At 39.8% G+C, this 17,574-nt stretch overlaps 2 protein-coding genes across 15 annotated transcripts in view; both read right to left on the bottom strand.

Moving 5' to 3' along the window:
- LOC145437368 (uncharacterized) overlaps positions 1-12,585 on the bottom strand; it is a 64,823-nt gene extending 52,238 nt beyond the window's left edge. For all 3 annotated transcript variants that reach the window (XM_080314588.1, XM_080314587.1, XM_080314585.1), the window contains exon 1: positions 12,575-12,585. The gene's annotated coding sequence lies outside the window, so the exon portion shown is untranslated. The remainder of the gene's footprint in view (positions 1-12,574) is intronic.
- The window catches only part of LOC145437362 (uncharacterized), a 93,719-nt gene continuing 86,280 nt past the window's right edge, over positions 10,136-17,574 (bottom strand). For all 12 annotated transcript variants that reach the window (XM_080314570.1, XM_080314571.1, XM_080314569.1 and 9 more), the window contains 9 exons: positions 15,136-15,420; positions 14,061-14,253; positions 13,446-13,549; positions 13,239-13,389; positions 12,113-12,294; positions 11,234-11,260; positions 11,096-11,171; positions 10,822-10,862; positions 10,136-10,762 (listed from right to left, as the gene is read on the bottom strand). In XM_080314570.1, the coding sequence (XP_080170696.1) occupies positions 10,638-10,762; positions 10,822-10,862; positions 11,096-11,171; positions 11,234-11,260; positions 12,113-12,294; positions 13,239-13,389; positions 13,446-13,549; positions 14,061-14,253; positions 15,136-15,420 (1,184 nt within the window). In that variant the 3' untranslated portion in view covers positions 10,136-10,637. The remainder of the gene's footprint in view (positions 10,763-10,821; positions 10,863-11,095; positions 11,172-11,233; positions 11,261-12,112; positions 12,295-13,238; positions 13,390-13,445; positions 13,550-14,060; positions 14,254-15,135; positions 15,421-17,574) is intronic.

A 17,574-nucleotide genomic window follows, 5' to 3' on the forward strand; every position in this document is an offset into this window, starting at 1 on the left:
TACATATATAACTCCGCCCAAGACGCAATATGCGTACAGTACATGTACTTTGTAATGCAATACACAAGCGACAATGCGATATAATGAGCACACGAAAGAATGTCGAAAAGGCCAAGTACGGTCAATCAATCTACAATCTACATTCACTGCGGCCTATAACGAAGCACCAGTTTTCACCTTGGTTTTTGTTCTGTCGCTATTATTTACTCAATTTTCCATTCGCTCCCTTGAATTATTCCTTCACCGGGTCTATTTTTATTATGCTCCGTAAGAATAGCGATGTTGGGGAGAAGCAGCCCAGATAAACCACCGGCATCATGCAACGGTACTACTGCCGATACTTGAACCGTATTAGTGTCTCAAGCCGAAGGCATCGGATTATGGCATGCTGCAAGTAGGCTGTACGTACGTTGTACAGCGCCCACTGTAATTCCAATTCGGATTTATGCCCACGTGATGTAGCCTATGCAGAGACCTGCAGCATTGAAGGTGTCGGATATACAGTAGCCTACTATCTTCATTCATCCATTCATGAACATATTCACCAATGACATATCAAGTCCGGTGTCTTCAAATAGTTATAATTAGGGTTGCATTTAAAACAAACGGTACTGCGTTTTAAAAACATATTTTAAACAGTGTTTTAAAAAAAATCTTTTCAAAAATAACATTTTTTTAGCTGTATAATTGTTGTATAATTGTTGTATAATTGTTGTATAATTGTTTAGTTGTATAATATAGTTGTAAAATTATGCCATGATTGTGTAAATACTTTCCAAAAACATGTTGTATGATCCGACGGGCAATTACCAACCGATATAGCCGACGTATATCGATATGGGATGGTTAAAACCCTCAAAATAGTCGGCTCTTCAATAATAGTGCAGATGTTTCGTCAAAAGAGCTATATTTACCCTGTATTTTCAATTGTCGATGACAATTTATTATTACGTCACAATTGAATATTCGTGACGTCATGGCTTAAAAAACATAAAAACATTAAAAAACATGTTTTAAAATAGGGCCTTGTTTTAAACATGTTTGTTTTAAATGCAACCCTAGTTATATTTCCAAGCGAAAGCATTCGTAGTTTCATTTGGCTTTCGTTGTAATCGTAAGGCTTGTATGGTATGCGATCGAACAAGGTCTTCATAACAGCGCCGTGCATTGTGCACGGAACTGCGACTTTCATGACTCGTGGTAGAACACAGTATAGTTCAATGTCCCAGTCGCGTCCCAAAGCCAAGCCAGCGGGTACCCGGTTTAGAACTGGCATTTCTGGTCAGACCGCGTGCACGCGGTTTCCGACTGCCGTTTCTGGCATGCCAACGGACATCCGGCTCTATACTGACATTTCTGAGTTAAAACGAAACATCCATTACAAATGAATGTTTTATGCCTACGCGGAAATAAATGTATGGTATATGCATATATCTCGTGTAGCCTAGCTTCTCGTTAAAAAATCCGATTCCATTGCATTCGTGTTCTACTCGACCGGGATACTATACTTGATTCAGTTGCTGCGACATCTCATTGGTTCAATATCTAACACAAAGCTTCTACACGCGAGAGGAAAACGAGATGAAATCACCCTAACAATTACGAATTTTAGTCACTATGACATTCAAGTATATAATTTGTTACTATACATATTCATGGATCATTTATTATTACATACAGTAATATATAATTTATATTGCTTAAAGATTCACTACCACCTTACCTTCTGAAACATGACATGTACTTGCGTTTATAGCATGAGATCGCATTATTATTCAATTAGAAGGCCGTATACAATACATAGTTGCACGAAAAGTTGTACAACAAATATTTTTATAACAGCATGGAAATGTATGGATAAATAATGTAATTATAAGGGTCCGCGAAACGTGTTCAGGGAATCCGCGAATCCTCCCAATTTACAATATGGTAGATAACCTAAAATAATTGGTATTTTTTTAAATTAGAGATATCACGAGGCAGTTTTGCTCCATAACAGCTGAAACTTAAGGACTCACTTAAACAGAATGGCTACCTGAGATTGTACACTTTACGTGTACAGTACAGTGTATACCAGTGGTCGGGAACCTATGGCTCGCGAGCCGTATATGGCTCTTTTGGGTATAATATATGGCTCTTTGCCCAATATTAATTTTTGTACTGAATTGATCAATATTGCAGCGACTTGTTGGTAAATTTTCATCACGGCCAGACTAATCATTCACGTGGCAGTATAAACAATCAAACACGTCCTTGAGAGGTAAAGACTATACCGTCTTCAGGTTTAGGGGATCGGACCTTCTCTTTCGAATGTCCTATAAAACTTAAGTTACTGTCACGCCGGCGACCAATATCACTCGCGAATTTTAAGTACCCGACTCGAAATCTGGGATTGTGCTATACGTTGATTAATCAAAGAGCATAGCAGACATCACAACGCCCATATCACAACGCAGTTTACAAATACACATTGTCTTCCTGATCTACGGCGCGAAATGAACTACCGTGGACTCACAATTACAAACTCGAATTAAAAAAAAACGCCATAGCTATCAACGCTCTTGATTGGTAAGTAGCTCTGTAGTACCGGTGCAGCGCAACGTTCTGTTACCGACGACTACTTTGAGAATTGAGAAGTCGATCAGTGCTTAGATTTTCGGAATCAGTGTGACAGTTACATTCGATAAACATCAGTTATAATAAATTCTAAGCTATTGACGAGGGATTGCTTTGTCAATAGTGAGGCTTAGCCCGTTTGTGCCTTACCTCTCGTTTCGAGCTTTATTTTCGAACAATAAAAATACCAGTTTTTACTGAGAAAATGTGGCGCACTCGACGAATAGTGAGTTCGAATTAGTGCCACCACGAATTTTCAATTGTGACGTAATAGCCGATTTTCATGTATATGGCTCTTTGGGAGTTAAAATGGGAAAATATGTCCAATATGGCTCTCCGGACAAAAAAGGTTCCCGACCACTGGTGTATACAATCTCATTTTAATTTCCGAATTGCCATTAGCTTACTGATACAAACACATTGCTGTTTAGAGATGTTTTGTTGGGGTTTTGGAAAATATGTTTGCATATCTTCTACTGTGATATACATTACCGATATCCCAGAAAATATTCAAGATAAGTTGCTAGAATAGCTAGATAGAAATGACTAGGATGGACGTTATATGTTCTTCGAAAAGATGTCCGCCACTAGCGACACTTAATAGCACTATCGGAAAGTTCGTTTAAAAGTCTTCGTAGTTTTCATGTGTAACTTGCTCGAAACGAGTTGCTAATCTTAAACAGTTTCGTAGACTACAACACACGCACCTTGCAGAAAATACGTTCCAAACTTATAACGAAATTTAAAATTAGATGTTTTATTTCTCTAAGTAATCGACCAGCATCCAAATTATTGCATTTTGGAATTGAGATATCAAATTGTAATATATCTGGCGGACCGGCAGGAAACTTGTCACGGACCGGCACCGGTCCGCGGACCACCGGTTGAGAACCACTGGATGATATCGGAGGGTAACCATAAATTCCGTAGCGTCCCCTGGCGGGTTTTAAAATGAGGTATGAACACAAATGACGTCACACTGGCAATGCTTTACCTATCGATTGTATACAGGAATGCATTTTTGAACATAGGTTGTGAAAACTAGATTATTGAGCAATCCCGAATTTGAGCTCTCGTGATTGCTAGGGTCGGTATTCTCATTTGGTCTGCAACAGACTTCTTCACGGGCCATATGAAATTGTCTGTCCCGCCGGTTACGTGTTGGACAGCCCTACTATAATGTAAGGTCGGTGAAGATATGTGACTGTGTGTTGTAGCCAGGACCGAAACAACACTATTAAGTCAACTCCCGCTCCGAAAAACACTGGTCTGGGGCTCGCCATAGAGTGTACGATGCAACTATACTGGTTTCAACTTATGGGCTTACTACGTGCATCTGGTTGTTAAATTTTGTGAATAAATTCTGTCACTAAATTGGTGTCTCCGTACATCACTGTAAAATTTTCGTCCTCTCTCATCCCACGTGATCAAAGTTAACGGTAGAGCTGATGGAGATGATGGATTTGAAAATGCAGGGAACGTAATTGTACATAGCTAAGTAATGTTCGTGTCACACGGATATGACTATAATAATGGGTCTAAATGCCGATTCGCACCTGCAGGTCGCACATCCGGTGGCTTCAAACTTTTATGGTCACGACTCCATTTCCAATCTTAAAAAATGTTTCGTGGCCCACCTCAAAATTTGGTAAGCTGGTTACTAAGAAATGGTCAGCACCTTTTCCCAAACTTCCCCGTGGCTGATTAAGTTCAACATCTCCGAGATCCCCAGAAAAGGGCCCCAAGCTCGTTGACTATAGCAGTGGTTCCCAACCTTTTTGTCTTCATTCCCCACTTCAGATCTATTCCGAGCCTTCATTCCCCACCAAGACCGTAAGCGCGCGAAGCGCGAAAAATTTATATAATTCATGTTTGAATCGGTCAATAGGATCGGGAATTGCATATATTTTGCTATCAATTTTTGATCCCTTCTCTGCTCACGTAATCAGATTTACCGGTAGAGCTGAGTGAGGTGTGTTGGAAAAGGTAGGACCCCAAAATATGAATTTAACATCTTCGGGCAGACCCGTTGATATATTGACTTTGTTACATTATGTTATTTCGTGACCTCTAATATCTGCTGTCAAAAGATATGGAAATCGCCAAAACTAAAAGGCACGCACGATTTCAAATTGGTAGTGCTTTACTGGCAAATATTTTTTTCCCTGCGGGATGGCATTTTTCTTGTGGGGTTCAGATCGCCAGGACAGGAACATTCGGCACAAGCCATTTAGCTGCCTATGGATAATGACACATATATGTATATTGTATATATATCGAAATGTTCGGTCAACACACGGGCATTCCTTCTCGGCCAAGGTCTTCTCGCTGCTGATCGGTCTGGCACACTTCTCGGAGTCCCATGTTACATGGCCTATAACTTCATATGTCTTGGTGCGTCGTGGCGCAGTAATGGCCGACGCCGAAGTCGCCATTTTTATAAATTATACGACTTTTCGTGGGGGAAGGGTACCCAATAATCAAAATATTAGGCAATATTAAAACGCACGCCCAGCGCAAAAAAAAAAATTGAATAAGTAACATAAATTCCCAAGAAAATATTCCATAATTTATGTTAATTCACGAAATAATTTTGGGCCGCTTCGAGCTCGCCCCTCTCCCAATTGGGGGTTTGGGGTGCGGCAGTTACGGTCCTGTTCGCCACTACCCAACACTTTTGTTATCACAGAACAGCTATTTGCTGGTTTGACTACACAAGACACACAACCACACCTGTACGAAAGACAATAGCCTATAACTGCAACGTAAAACGTATTGTGAACCGATACCAGTAACGCTCAAAATGTCGCGAAAGCGTTATTATTTCACGTCAAACTAGTCGTGCGTTTGTGGCGCCATGATTGGCCATGAAGAGTTAAAAATGAGGTTTTGTGAACACCGCGCAATATAATTAACTGGTAGCGGTAATTGCGCAAATGCACATGTGTCTACGTGAATATGAAGACTGTCCTGTAGATAATTTTGAGCAAACGCGTCTATTCCCCACCAGAAACCATTGAATTCCCCACCAGTGGGGAATTCCCCACCGTTTGGGAACCACTGGACTATAGCATCCAAATGGCCTTACCGACACTTTGAGAATATCCGATTCTCTTAAAATTGCGATTACAATTAGTCTTATTACGGTAAATGATATATAAATTTATTGTTTATTGTAGTTTTTGCGAGGATAGGGGTATACATACTAAAATTCCCGCATGAGACATTAAATCGCGCGAAACGCGAAGAAAAATTCCAAGTAGCATAAATCTTCTCGAAAATAATATATTGTTTAAGTATATTTACGAAAAATTTTCAGCTCCCTTCAAGCCTTCAAAATTCCTCCCGGACGCAGTTCAAACAGTGTAAATCCGGACATGTTCGGGAAATTCCGGATGTATGGCAACTATCGATGATGTGAACGTGAGGTTCACGTTCGCGTTCTCCGTGTGAACCTCAAAAATTCACGTTCACAAACGAACCTTCGTATAGGTTCTGCACTGTGAACCATTTTCATTTATCACAATTTTAAAGTCATTACAACATCTTTGGTTGAAATTCTTTCCGTTTAACTTCGGACGACCCTCTGCATGGTGCTGGCAGCGAGAAAAGAAATTTAGAACTAAACAAGTATACACCCTGCCTTTTTCAAAAATTTTATTTGCCAAGTTGGAAAGATTTCCTCAAAATATTTAGCTTTTCTTTTGTGAATATTTAGTAGCTGTTTTTTGTTAGCTTTGCCCGCAATAACAATCACCCGATCAATGATTGACATCAACAAAACTGTTATAAATTATGCATAGTTGTCTATTGTAAAAAGTATAGCAGACGTACAGGATCTGTCTTGATTTTATATGTTTTATGTATTATAAAAACCAATTACGTCCGATTGGGGTGTTGGGTACTGTATAACTTACTTTTGAGATAATACCTACAGCAAGTCTAGAAACCGGTATTTTACTCTGATCAATACTAATGCAGCAATAAACCGATACCCTGAGAGCACATTGTCTGTACAGACCGTTAGGGCGTAAGCTTATATTCCATTGCAAGTCTTCGTCGAAATTGTTGGCAAAGCAACATAAAATATTGATTTTATGTAATTATTATAACGTCTGATTGTTCCAGATGATACAGTTTTGCATTGTGGCAAAATGTTGCCGGAGTCGTTAATAGGTGTCGTGGACATTATTACTTTACTTTACGGAGATGGAATTAAAATAGGGTTACCATATTTTTGTGAGTCAAATTCCGGACGCACCTGAACGCTCACTAGCGAATTTTAAAATGAGGTATAAGCACATTGTCGGACAATATGACGTCACACCAGCAAAGCTTTGTCTTTCGACCAGAGGTTGTCACGATCCGGTCCAGGAGTCGTGTAGGGTTGTAAGTGTAACCAGGACCGAAACCGCACTTCCTCAGCCCCTTCCTGCCAAAATAAACACTGATCTTGGGTCAACCATAGTGTATAATCGATGCGACTTCTGGGGAGCTTGCTATGTGCATTTGGGTATTAATTTTTTTGAATGCATTCCGTCAATAATATTGGTTCTTCCATATATTACTATATAGTTTTGATCCTCTCTTCGCCCACATGATCAGAGTTAGCGGTAGAGCTGGTGGAGGATGATGAAAATGTAAGGGGCATAATTGTACATCGTCAAGTCATGTTCATGTCACACCGATAAAATTATTTATCACCGTAATGCCGGTGCGCACGAGCTATTGAAACACCATGCAACCAGTCGTTTTCACCCTTTTATGGTCGTGACTCCATTTCCAATTTGAAAATATTGCGTGGCCCAGCTCAAAATTTGATAAGCTGATTATTAAAAAAAGGTCAGCACTTTTGCCCAGACTTACTCGCGGCCTACTTTGTGAGCTGATTACGTTCAACATCTTCGCGAGTCCAAGAATAAAGGCAAGCGACCCCCAGATTTAGAACCGCTATCTCTAAAAAGGGCATTTAAACGGCGTTAACGAACTCTAGGAATATACGGTGCCCCTATAATTGCGATTACAATTAGACTTATTTCAGTAAGTGAAGGTCATTTTTATGTGTTTTCGATTGCAGTTATTGCGCGGGTTGCGATCTCCATATTGCTAATAAACCAATGATGATGATGATATTAAAATCAATAAATGTGATCCTAATAGCGCGCAGCGCGAAGAAAAATAATGTTGTATATGTTGATTTACGAAAAAATATGAGCCTACTTCCAGCTTTCAAAATTCCGACATTTAGGCATATTTTAGAATTTTCTTCCGACGCAGTTTGAACAGTAAAATTCCGGACATGTCCGGACGTAAGACAACTCTAAATTAGAATTAGCAATATGACGTCACGTGACGTCATAGGTTCACGTTCGCGTTCACACGAACCAGAACCTTTCAGAGGTTCACACAATCCCTAATGGCAACCCTGATATAGCATCATATCCCGTTGCCTTATTGACATCATGTCCGTCAATGAACTTAAACATCTAAGAAGTCGAAACGGATTGGAGTGATGGTGGGTGGCTTGGGTTGGACTGAGTCAAGTATTTTGAGTATCGCTTACATATGACGTCAAAGGAAGAATGATCATTGACGAAAACCACGTCAATGCGACACTGCGCTGGCATCGTAATTCGGTTTTGACTAGTTTGGCCCCTCGTCTGAGTTCAAGAGCAAGCGGATTGCGATGTTTTACTGGCAATAAAACGAGACATAATTTCATTTAAAAGGTGATATTTAGCGATACTTTAAGCATCCTCTGTAACATTCGGACGCACAATGCGGACGCACTTCTCGAGTATTCCGTGACGCAAAAACGAGCAGTAACGAGTCTTCCGTCTTTAACAAGTGACTTCAGACCAGGACTCGAGAATAGAGAACATTTGACACGACAACAGCATTCTTCTACATCGCAAAACGCATCCTGAAAAACAAATGTGTAGCTTCCCGTGTAGGCTCTATATGTGTTGCCGATTGTGTGGCTCCAACCAAGCTACTACGTTTACAACTGAAAAGGATTGGGATTTGCAATGAACCCCGACGTGATTTCTCGGCTTTCTCCATGCTACTGCCAGTCTACTACATTATTCTCCACTCAAGCAAACCCAGTCAAAGTCATGGTCCAACACAATAGTTTGGCAATCTTCATTTCTAGTGCCTCCTCTGGGCAGAGTTGAACAACTGGAAAATTTTCATCTTTTCTAAATTATATCACGAATTAGCTTCACATTTTTTCAAATGAGATTCGAGTTACCATCACTAAATCAAATCATCAAATTCCGACAACAGCAAAAATCCAGTTCAGATTATATCAAATCAAAGTTCGATCTCGAGCATGGGAATGGAAAATAGAATACATTGAGCCGAGTCTGTGCACCAAACTTTGCTCGTTTCGCACTATACAGCTGTCTTGTTGCATTTTTTTAGAAGACCTGAAATGATGGTGACCTGAAATCAGATAAGAATCTTAAAACTAGAGCACAAAAAATTCCACAATAGTATCATCTAGTTGCGCGAGTCTGCCTCTGGCGTCGGTTGATTATACGTCATCATAATAGAACTTGACGCCACACAATTCCGACCCGCCCGCTCGTCCTTCTTATACTCGCAACGATGGAGAGCAGACATAACAGCATCTCGTGCAAGCCTCGTCCAAAACAACGTTTCGGAGCTGGGTTACTCTTTTTGCACATGTCCATTCTATTACCACCTTGATGGGGTTCTTCCAGTAAACGGAACGAGTGACTCGGCTTCGACATATCAAGGATCTCGTCTATACCTTGCATATATTTGTATCGCATTTCACCAATTGATATGTACCGTAGACAAATAATGAATATATCTCTAGTAACCGACATTTGCTTTCACGCCACTTCACGGTTAGTTTACAACCAAGTTTTCCCCGGCAACGGTGAAGATTTATAATTCAAAACATCCTTTCCGGATCAAAATCCCGCTATATAATTGATAAAGTAAGGTAGGTCCTATTTTAAGAGGATTTTCCCTCTTTTTTCAATAAATTGAAAGTGTCCTCAAAGGACGCCTAAAAGTCCTCTTTTTCGGGAACTTGTCCTCTTTTTCTGGAAAAAAGTATTAAAATGCCATTAAAACCCTACCGCGACGCAGCGAACGTCAGAGTTTTTCAAGAGTGTCCTATTTTTCGGATCTCAAAATATGTTAACCCTAAGTAAAATAATCCGGGTATGCAAGTAAGACTATTTTCTAGTCAGAATATCGGAGACTTGTGACTGTCTGCATATTTGTGAATCCAAGAGCACATGCAAGGTGGGTGTCGGATTAACATACTACTCCATCGACACCCTCCTATATTTTCATTATATCCCAATCTTGTGGTGTATTGATCTGGTGAAAATGTAAACAAACTGATTGACTGAATGGCGCGTAAGAACAACAGACAGATGCGTGCGAATAGTGCACATTGCACACTAGCATTCATCAGTCTGCGCGAATAAAAATATCTGACTCGTGAAGAATGTCATGGCTAATAATACACCATTGATCAGTTAAAAATTTTATTGGCTAAGATAAATTCGCGAACACCTCGTCTCCACAGAGGTCATAAGTGCGTGTTTCGCATTAAATACGCTACATGTTGAAGAAATTAGAACGTCACGTTTGCATAAAAAGAAGCATTAGAACTTGGAACTGTACATGATTATATGACTTTTGAAGAAAGTGCGCAGAACGAGCTAGCGAACAGACTCCAAGCATACACACGTAAAAAGGTAAACTATATTAATGCAGTAACTTTATACAAACTCAGGGGACTCAGAGAAGTGTTTGGCTCACAATTCAGCAAATCACACCAGTAGGGCCTAATCTAGTGGCTAAATTTGCAGTGTTAGTTACGTGCATGTATTGAATATGTGTTCAGTGTGTACTGTGCAGTGTTAAGCTACGTGCACCGCAATCATTGTCAAAACACGGCCACGCCATAATCAGTACCATCTCGAGAAAAATCTACATAAAAACGATGTCTGTTAGGCTTTTCCATTCTAAATTTACAACGGAAAGTCGGCCCCGCCTCTTTTACGCCTCACGATGTAAACAACCAGTGCCACGACGAGCGCAATCAGCAGAACCCCGCCGATGACGCCGAACGCGATCGCCAAGTCTCTGTATTGAACTGAGAAGACACGCGTTTGTCAGCGAGGATCGAAACGCAAATAGCAAAATGTCAAATACCTGTATCTTCACATCTGGAACCCGTGAATGAGCTTGTGCATCTAAAATGAATTGTGTACAGAGTTGGTCAGACGTAGTCATCGTTGGTACTCAGTAGTAGATTTGAGGCCGTTTGGGAACTACTGTTATAGGCCAAAGGTCAGTGTTTCATTGAAAGACTACTCCAACTCGTCTTAAATCCCTCATAACCTATCATTCCGTCGAAATCTTGGGGTGTTTTGAATTCGAATTATTCTTAATATACTGAACTGAGAGATCAATATAAAATGCTCACAGGCATGACGGTGATCCGTTTGTGGCGCTTCGAATGCAGGTGCCACCGTTGCTGCAGTACGAGTCGGTGCATTGATCTAAAATCGAATCAACCTTGTTAACACTGTCGTCTTCAAGGAATACGGACGGTAAAACTCACCAATACAAGAGTCTCCAGTTGATGCCACTGAAACACATCAAAGAATGGTGCATAAAAGCAGCGAATTAATATAGGAAAGACCGAGGATTGCGAAATCATGCAATGAATGGACCAGGGTTGGGCAGGTACACAAAAGACAAAAACCCTTGGCTACCGATATGTATTTTGTTGTATTAAATGATAGCAATTCAACAGGGCATTGATAATAACAAGCTATAAGCAGATGTGGTTAGTAAAAAAGTACTTCTACTTTTACGGAGTACTCGAGTACGTTTTGACAACCTCCGCTTCTACTTCGGTGTTTCATGTCGAACTATGCCTATTTACAATTTTTACAATTTGTATTTTGTAAAGTACAAAGTAATTAATGGAAATGTTTGCATCGTTTTCATGATTGAAATTGCGTTAACAACCACGCCCAATAGCACCTGTATCACAGCAACTGAATATATTTTCGAACATTGCCCATATTTGTAGTCTTTCGTTTTTTAGACACCTCTGATTAACTTCTAAAAGCATGGGACAACCTCGACTAAATCTACTTTTTGTAACTTAACATAGCACCATTTCGCAACTACCATTTGTTGTTGTTATGATACATCTCGGAAATCTCTGCTTTCACTCCTAATTCAGTCGAAATGTACGGCGTTACTTCTACTTCTATTTGAGTACCTTGTTTCCTTTGATCATCTCTGTGTATAAGACAGAGTCCAGTTCTGCATTCAATATACAATATGAATACACAAAGCGAATATTGCTTGTGAATAAATCACAATAGTTTGCTGCTGACCTATTGCAATGAACTGAAAGCATGCGCTGGTGTCTATAACATAGTGCTACACAGCACGAAATAACTGACAAAGAAATGCAATATCTCACGTGTGAATCCCGTGTTGCAAACGCACCGGTAAGAACCGACCGTGTCGGTGCATGTCGCGTTGGCAAAGCATATCGAAAGCGTGTCGCATTCGTCGTCATTAGCGCACGAGCTTCCGTCGCCGGTATATCCGGCGTTGCAGGTACAGGTGAAGTTACCGGGCGTGTTTGCGCAATTCGCATTTCTGGAATATATAATGTTTGTTGCAAAATGCTGTATCAAACAAATTCAGACTCGATAGTTACTGGCAACTGAATTGAAAATATTTTCACTAGCCAATCACCATTTCTGACCTGCATATTGCATATAATTGACTAAAACATTCAAGTTCTATTTGGGGAAGTGGAAAAAAGGATGGACGAACAGTTGAGCCCCATTCTCACATATTATTATACATGTTACCGAATATATTTTTAAAATGTATATTAAGTTCTGTGCTCCAAAAGAATCTTCAAATACACTACCTTAATACAACGAAACACTTCAGCAAGAAAAGCTGAGGGTTTTAATATATTTACGTAATGAATATACATTTGTATAGGTCAGCTGGAAAGCATTTCTACTTTTTTGGAGTATTCAAGTAGGTGCTGCTTGCGCAAGTGGTTTTCTTTAAACTACTTCTATTTATACCTCTCAGTATTTAGGTAAAACTACTCACCTTGTATTTAATTGACTGAAAAGTACTAAAGCAAGTTGTTGTGGCTACTTTCAATATCACAGGGTGTATCTCTGCACTCAAAACGACTAAGGACACAACAAATTACAAAATATATACAGTTACTGTTATACAACAGATATGTTGCCCTGTTGTTAAGAAAACTTCACTCAAAGACTTTGACGGAAATGTCTCTCAAAACTACTTTCTGCTTTACAAAATCCAAAGTGCAAATGGTAGGTTATTTTGCCTACAAAACTGTAGAAGTATAATTAGTCAAAAACATAACTACTTCAACAAGTATCACAAGTAGGCAAAACTCTCTTGATTATTTCAAAAAAGTAGAAGTTCTTCTTACTAAACACATCTGTACATTAATATATTGGAAATTTTACCCCATGATAATAGGTAGTTAAATACAGCTATCCGAAATGGCTGAAAACACAATTATAAGAACAAATTTCATCACTTACGTATCACATGGACCGCTCGTGCATTCATCTTCATCAACACAGGTCACAGTCCCCTGCAAATTGTATCCGGACCCACAGCCACACCTTTCCTCGCCGTTGTATTCGTAACAAAATCCAGCCGCGTCACAAGTTAACGTGGAGCAGTTCGATGCTGAAACAGGAAATCTCGTGAAGATATCGATATCATGAAATGAATTTCAGCCTTACATAGAACAGGCAAGGTGCTGAATAAATCGTCGCCGGCTGTCGCGTCGTAGTAATCAGATATCACGACAACAGCAGGTAGTGGCCTGGCTGTTTCAATCACGTACCTGGTGAAATTAATTGGTTCGGATATTAGTGCAACAAAAACATGCCCTAGTCATTAGTCATCTTCGATAATCGCGAAATTACTTCACGTAATTTCAGAATGAGCCACCACCGATTAATCGCTAAAAGTATGTGATCCTGACCAAATCTACTTTTCAAAACTACTTGAATATTTTCAGATCTTTCATTTTTCCACTTTCACTCGAAGTAACCCTAATAAGTCTTGCAAATTACTTTTCCGTGGTAATAGAGTAGACATGTACGGCGTTACTTTTACTTCTACTTGAGTAGCATTCCTGATTACTCTAACCATCCTCTGCTAACTGGACTCGGCACACCTAGCCGGGATGGCACATTTCAAAAGCACGTACTGGAAACTTGGACAGGCTAGAACTTTAGTTCACTTTGTAAAAATATCAGGTGAGGGCTCTCAACTTAACAGAGATTAAAATCTTGACTAAAATCCCGACCAAGCTCAACACTGATCGCCACAGTTTACTTCACTATACTCACGTCACAACGATGGAAGTACCGTCTCCGTTGGTGTAAAGTGCGGACACAAATGTAAAATCGCCGGGATAACGAAGAGTAACTTGGCTCTGGACTTCGGCGTCTAAATCCGCCAAAGTAACAGCGGCCCGGGCCAGCGACGAATTGTATTCATATTTGGTTATCACTTGCATCACAGTCAGCCGCGTTACGTTTCCTGTGAGAAAGTCAGAAGTAGGATCGTCGACCAGTTTAGGATATCTAACTAACAACTATGAAAAACTCACCTACAGATAGACACAAATAATGTGAATTCATGGTTTACAAACCGGGTAGGAATAGGAATTTATGGTCGCTTCGGAAGCAGATATGGTAGTATTACATTCACTCTAGCAAATAATTTACTGAACCGGTGTCAAACGAAAGCTACGGACGCACTGATTTCGAAAAAATAATCTATAATCTGGTCAGGGCACTGAAACTACCCCAAAATCGACCGTGAAATTCGGAAATAGGAATTATTCCGAACAATCAGAGCAATACGATAACCAAAACAATGAGAGGTGATCAAAGGAGCCTCATTGATACCCAAGTTGATGCAGAAGTAACATGTTACCCCAATGCAAGTAGTGATTTTCAAGTAGGTAAAAAAGTAAGCATTCTACGCCTAGTGTTGTATAAAAACTGAAAAATGCAATCTAAGTATTCTAAATTTTTTGGGTAGTTGCGTGGACCCTATAACAATGAAATTTGGGAGGCTGATGAAACAAATAGGTCACCACTTCTGCACAGTCGTAATGACTGATACAAGTCATCATTTTCATGCTGAAAATAAGACAAAATAAGGACGCAAAACAAAAATATGGACATATCTTACAAATGCGGAGTTTTATAGTTGTAGTTGCAACCTTTCAAGGATGCCTTCGAACTAGTTCATGGACCCTCAAAGGGGCTCATGGACCTTGGCTAAGACCTCATGCCATATCTGTTTACGAAGCGATCATAAACTGGTACCTGTGCCTAGTTTCCTTACCGTGCAGTTAGGTGGTTTTGCATCTATCCTTGGGTTTATTATCTATAATCAAACTTGTGAATTTACCAATGCAGCTCGTTACGCCATCGCCGACGTAGTAAGTATCGCATTCGCACGAGTAACTGCCAAAAGTGTTGTCGCAGACGGCATTTGAGTGACAAAGACTGCTGCTTTGCAAGCACTCGTCCGTGTCCACGCAGTTGGTGCAAGTTTGCGAAGCCAAACACGTAGGGCCCGTCGTTCCGTTTGAGCATTCGCAGCTGTAACTGCCGAGAGTGTCCTGGCAAACTCGATCGTTCGGACAGTCAAAGCTTCCGTTAGCGCATTCGTCGGTGTTGTTGCAGTTAGTACCTGATGCGGGACACAGATGATGGAAATGTTGTGCAGTGGGTAAACTGATACTTTGACATGCACCAAGATGAGGCTGACATATATTCGGCGCTCAACTTTCAGGTAAATAGATATATATATTCAATTTATATAACAATTCTTTTATAAGCTACATTTGGCGTACTGCATCCAATCCTTTTTTGTGTCATGTAACATTTGAATTTCAAGTTTGAATGCGCACTCTCTCTATCTCCACATTGTGACATATCAGTGGACCTGTGACACCTTGGAAATCTATTTTTGCAGTGGCTTATATCCAGATGCCGTTGTTTCAATGAGAAATTTTGAGTCGTTTTTCGTCATCAAACATTAATAAACTATTACCTACTATTAACTAAATTATTTGCACTTGAAATTGTCCTTGCAATACTGAAATTATCAAATCTTCACACGATGAATTTAAAATTATAAAAATAATACTTGTAATGACACTCAGTCTTGCCTTCGGCGAACATGTAACGGGAATTTAATCGTTTCAGACTACAGAGATATGAGAGCCACTGTTCTGACGCTAGTCCCAAGTTTATTGCATATGTTTGAGTAGATCACACAAAGACAGCACAGGCATGGTAAAAGGTTAGATCAGTGGTTCTCAACCTTTTTGTCTTCGCGGACCCCTTTCGGACCATCACGGACCCCCACAAAGTTTTAGTTCGCATTCAACTCAATTATCGTGCAATCGTCATCTGTCTTTTGCAAATGATAACTGTAGGCTTAGTGATAAACAGCAACAAAATGACTTTTGGTGAAAATAAGATCATACTATTCATGTAGAAATTCGGTTGAATTCTAATATTTCAAAGCGAATTCTGCAACTGCATTTCCTGAAATACGTGATCGTATCTTGAAAATCCGTGAATTTGATTTGATATGAACGAGTGCCGAAAATCCATTTCGATAAATACAGATGGTGGCGAATGTGATAATAACGTGTAATAACGCGACGACACCTTTGGGTATGATAGCAACAAATATAGCACCAACATTGACAAATTACTGAACACACAACGTCGAGTGTGATCATTTGAATCTAGCACAGTGGTTCCCAACCTTTATCGAATAATCGCCCCCTTCTCAAGCTCGACACAAATTTTCGCTCCCCAATATTGACGAATCCAAAAAAGAGACCTATATACGGGAAAATTATTGATCTAATACTGATTGCTGGTGAATTGACTAAAAATAAGGTCATTATCAGAGTAGGTGCTCTGAAAACCGGTTGGCGCGTCCATTTTCCGTTTAGTTTTGACAAAGGCAATTTTTTTCACCTAAAAGGGAAGATTTTGACCTAATAATTCACAATTTTAACATTTTTTTACCCTAAAAACCTACTAAAAACCAATGCCCACGCAGTTTTTCTTCAGTTAGGATATTGCGGTACGTTCAGCAAAACACCATGTCAACCTATTTCTTTCATTTGACCGTTTATGATTCACAATGAGCAGATAATGTGCCGTCTACAACGGTAGGCCTAAAAAGTAGGCTAAAAGCTGTAAAATGTCGTATGAAAAGCTCACCGACAGTGCAAACATCTAAGAGAAAAACGAAATGCAGGATGCAAAAAATTTTGGACTTTGTAAACAATTTTGACAATTTTTTGACCCAACGTTACAATTTTGACAAAATTTTGACTTATTTTGACGTGTTTACAAAAAAATCGCCCTAGTTATGATGACCATTTTTAGTCAACTTTCGTGTCACATGCAGAATATGCCGTCTTCACGTGTATTTTTTGGACGTGGTAATTAAATATATCTAACAGGACGTTCTAACATTTTCGCCCTCCATCGTGCCCCAGTCAGCCCCTTTGGCATTTTCGCCCCCTTCTTTCTCAAAACCTCCCACTGGGGTGCGATATCGCCCCCATTGGGAACCACTGATCTAGCACCTTATCTTTAAGTTGTTATGGAAAAATGGATTTTTGTAAACATTTCCAAGTCACCATGATTGACCTTACTCATCCAACTTATTATTTTTTCTACAATCCCCAACAAAACATCTCTAAACAGCAAAATGTTAGTATCAGTAGGCTATTGGCAATTTAGCAATTAAAATGAGTCTGCACAATACGATATTGCATCTCAGACGGCAATTCCGTTGATGTGAGCTCTGGAA

Source organism: Botryllus schlosseri, chromosome 4, assembly GCF_051294905.1.
Source record: "Botryllus schlosseri isolate E-star chromosome 4, Bs_hap1, whole genome shotgun sequence".
Classification (NCBI taxonomy): Eukaryota; Metazoa; Chordata; class Ascidiacea; order Stolidobranchia; family Styelidae; genus Botryllus; species Botryllus schlosseri.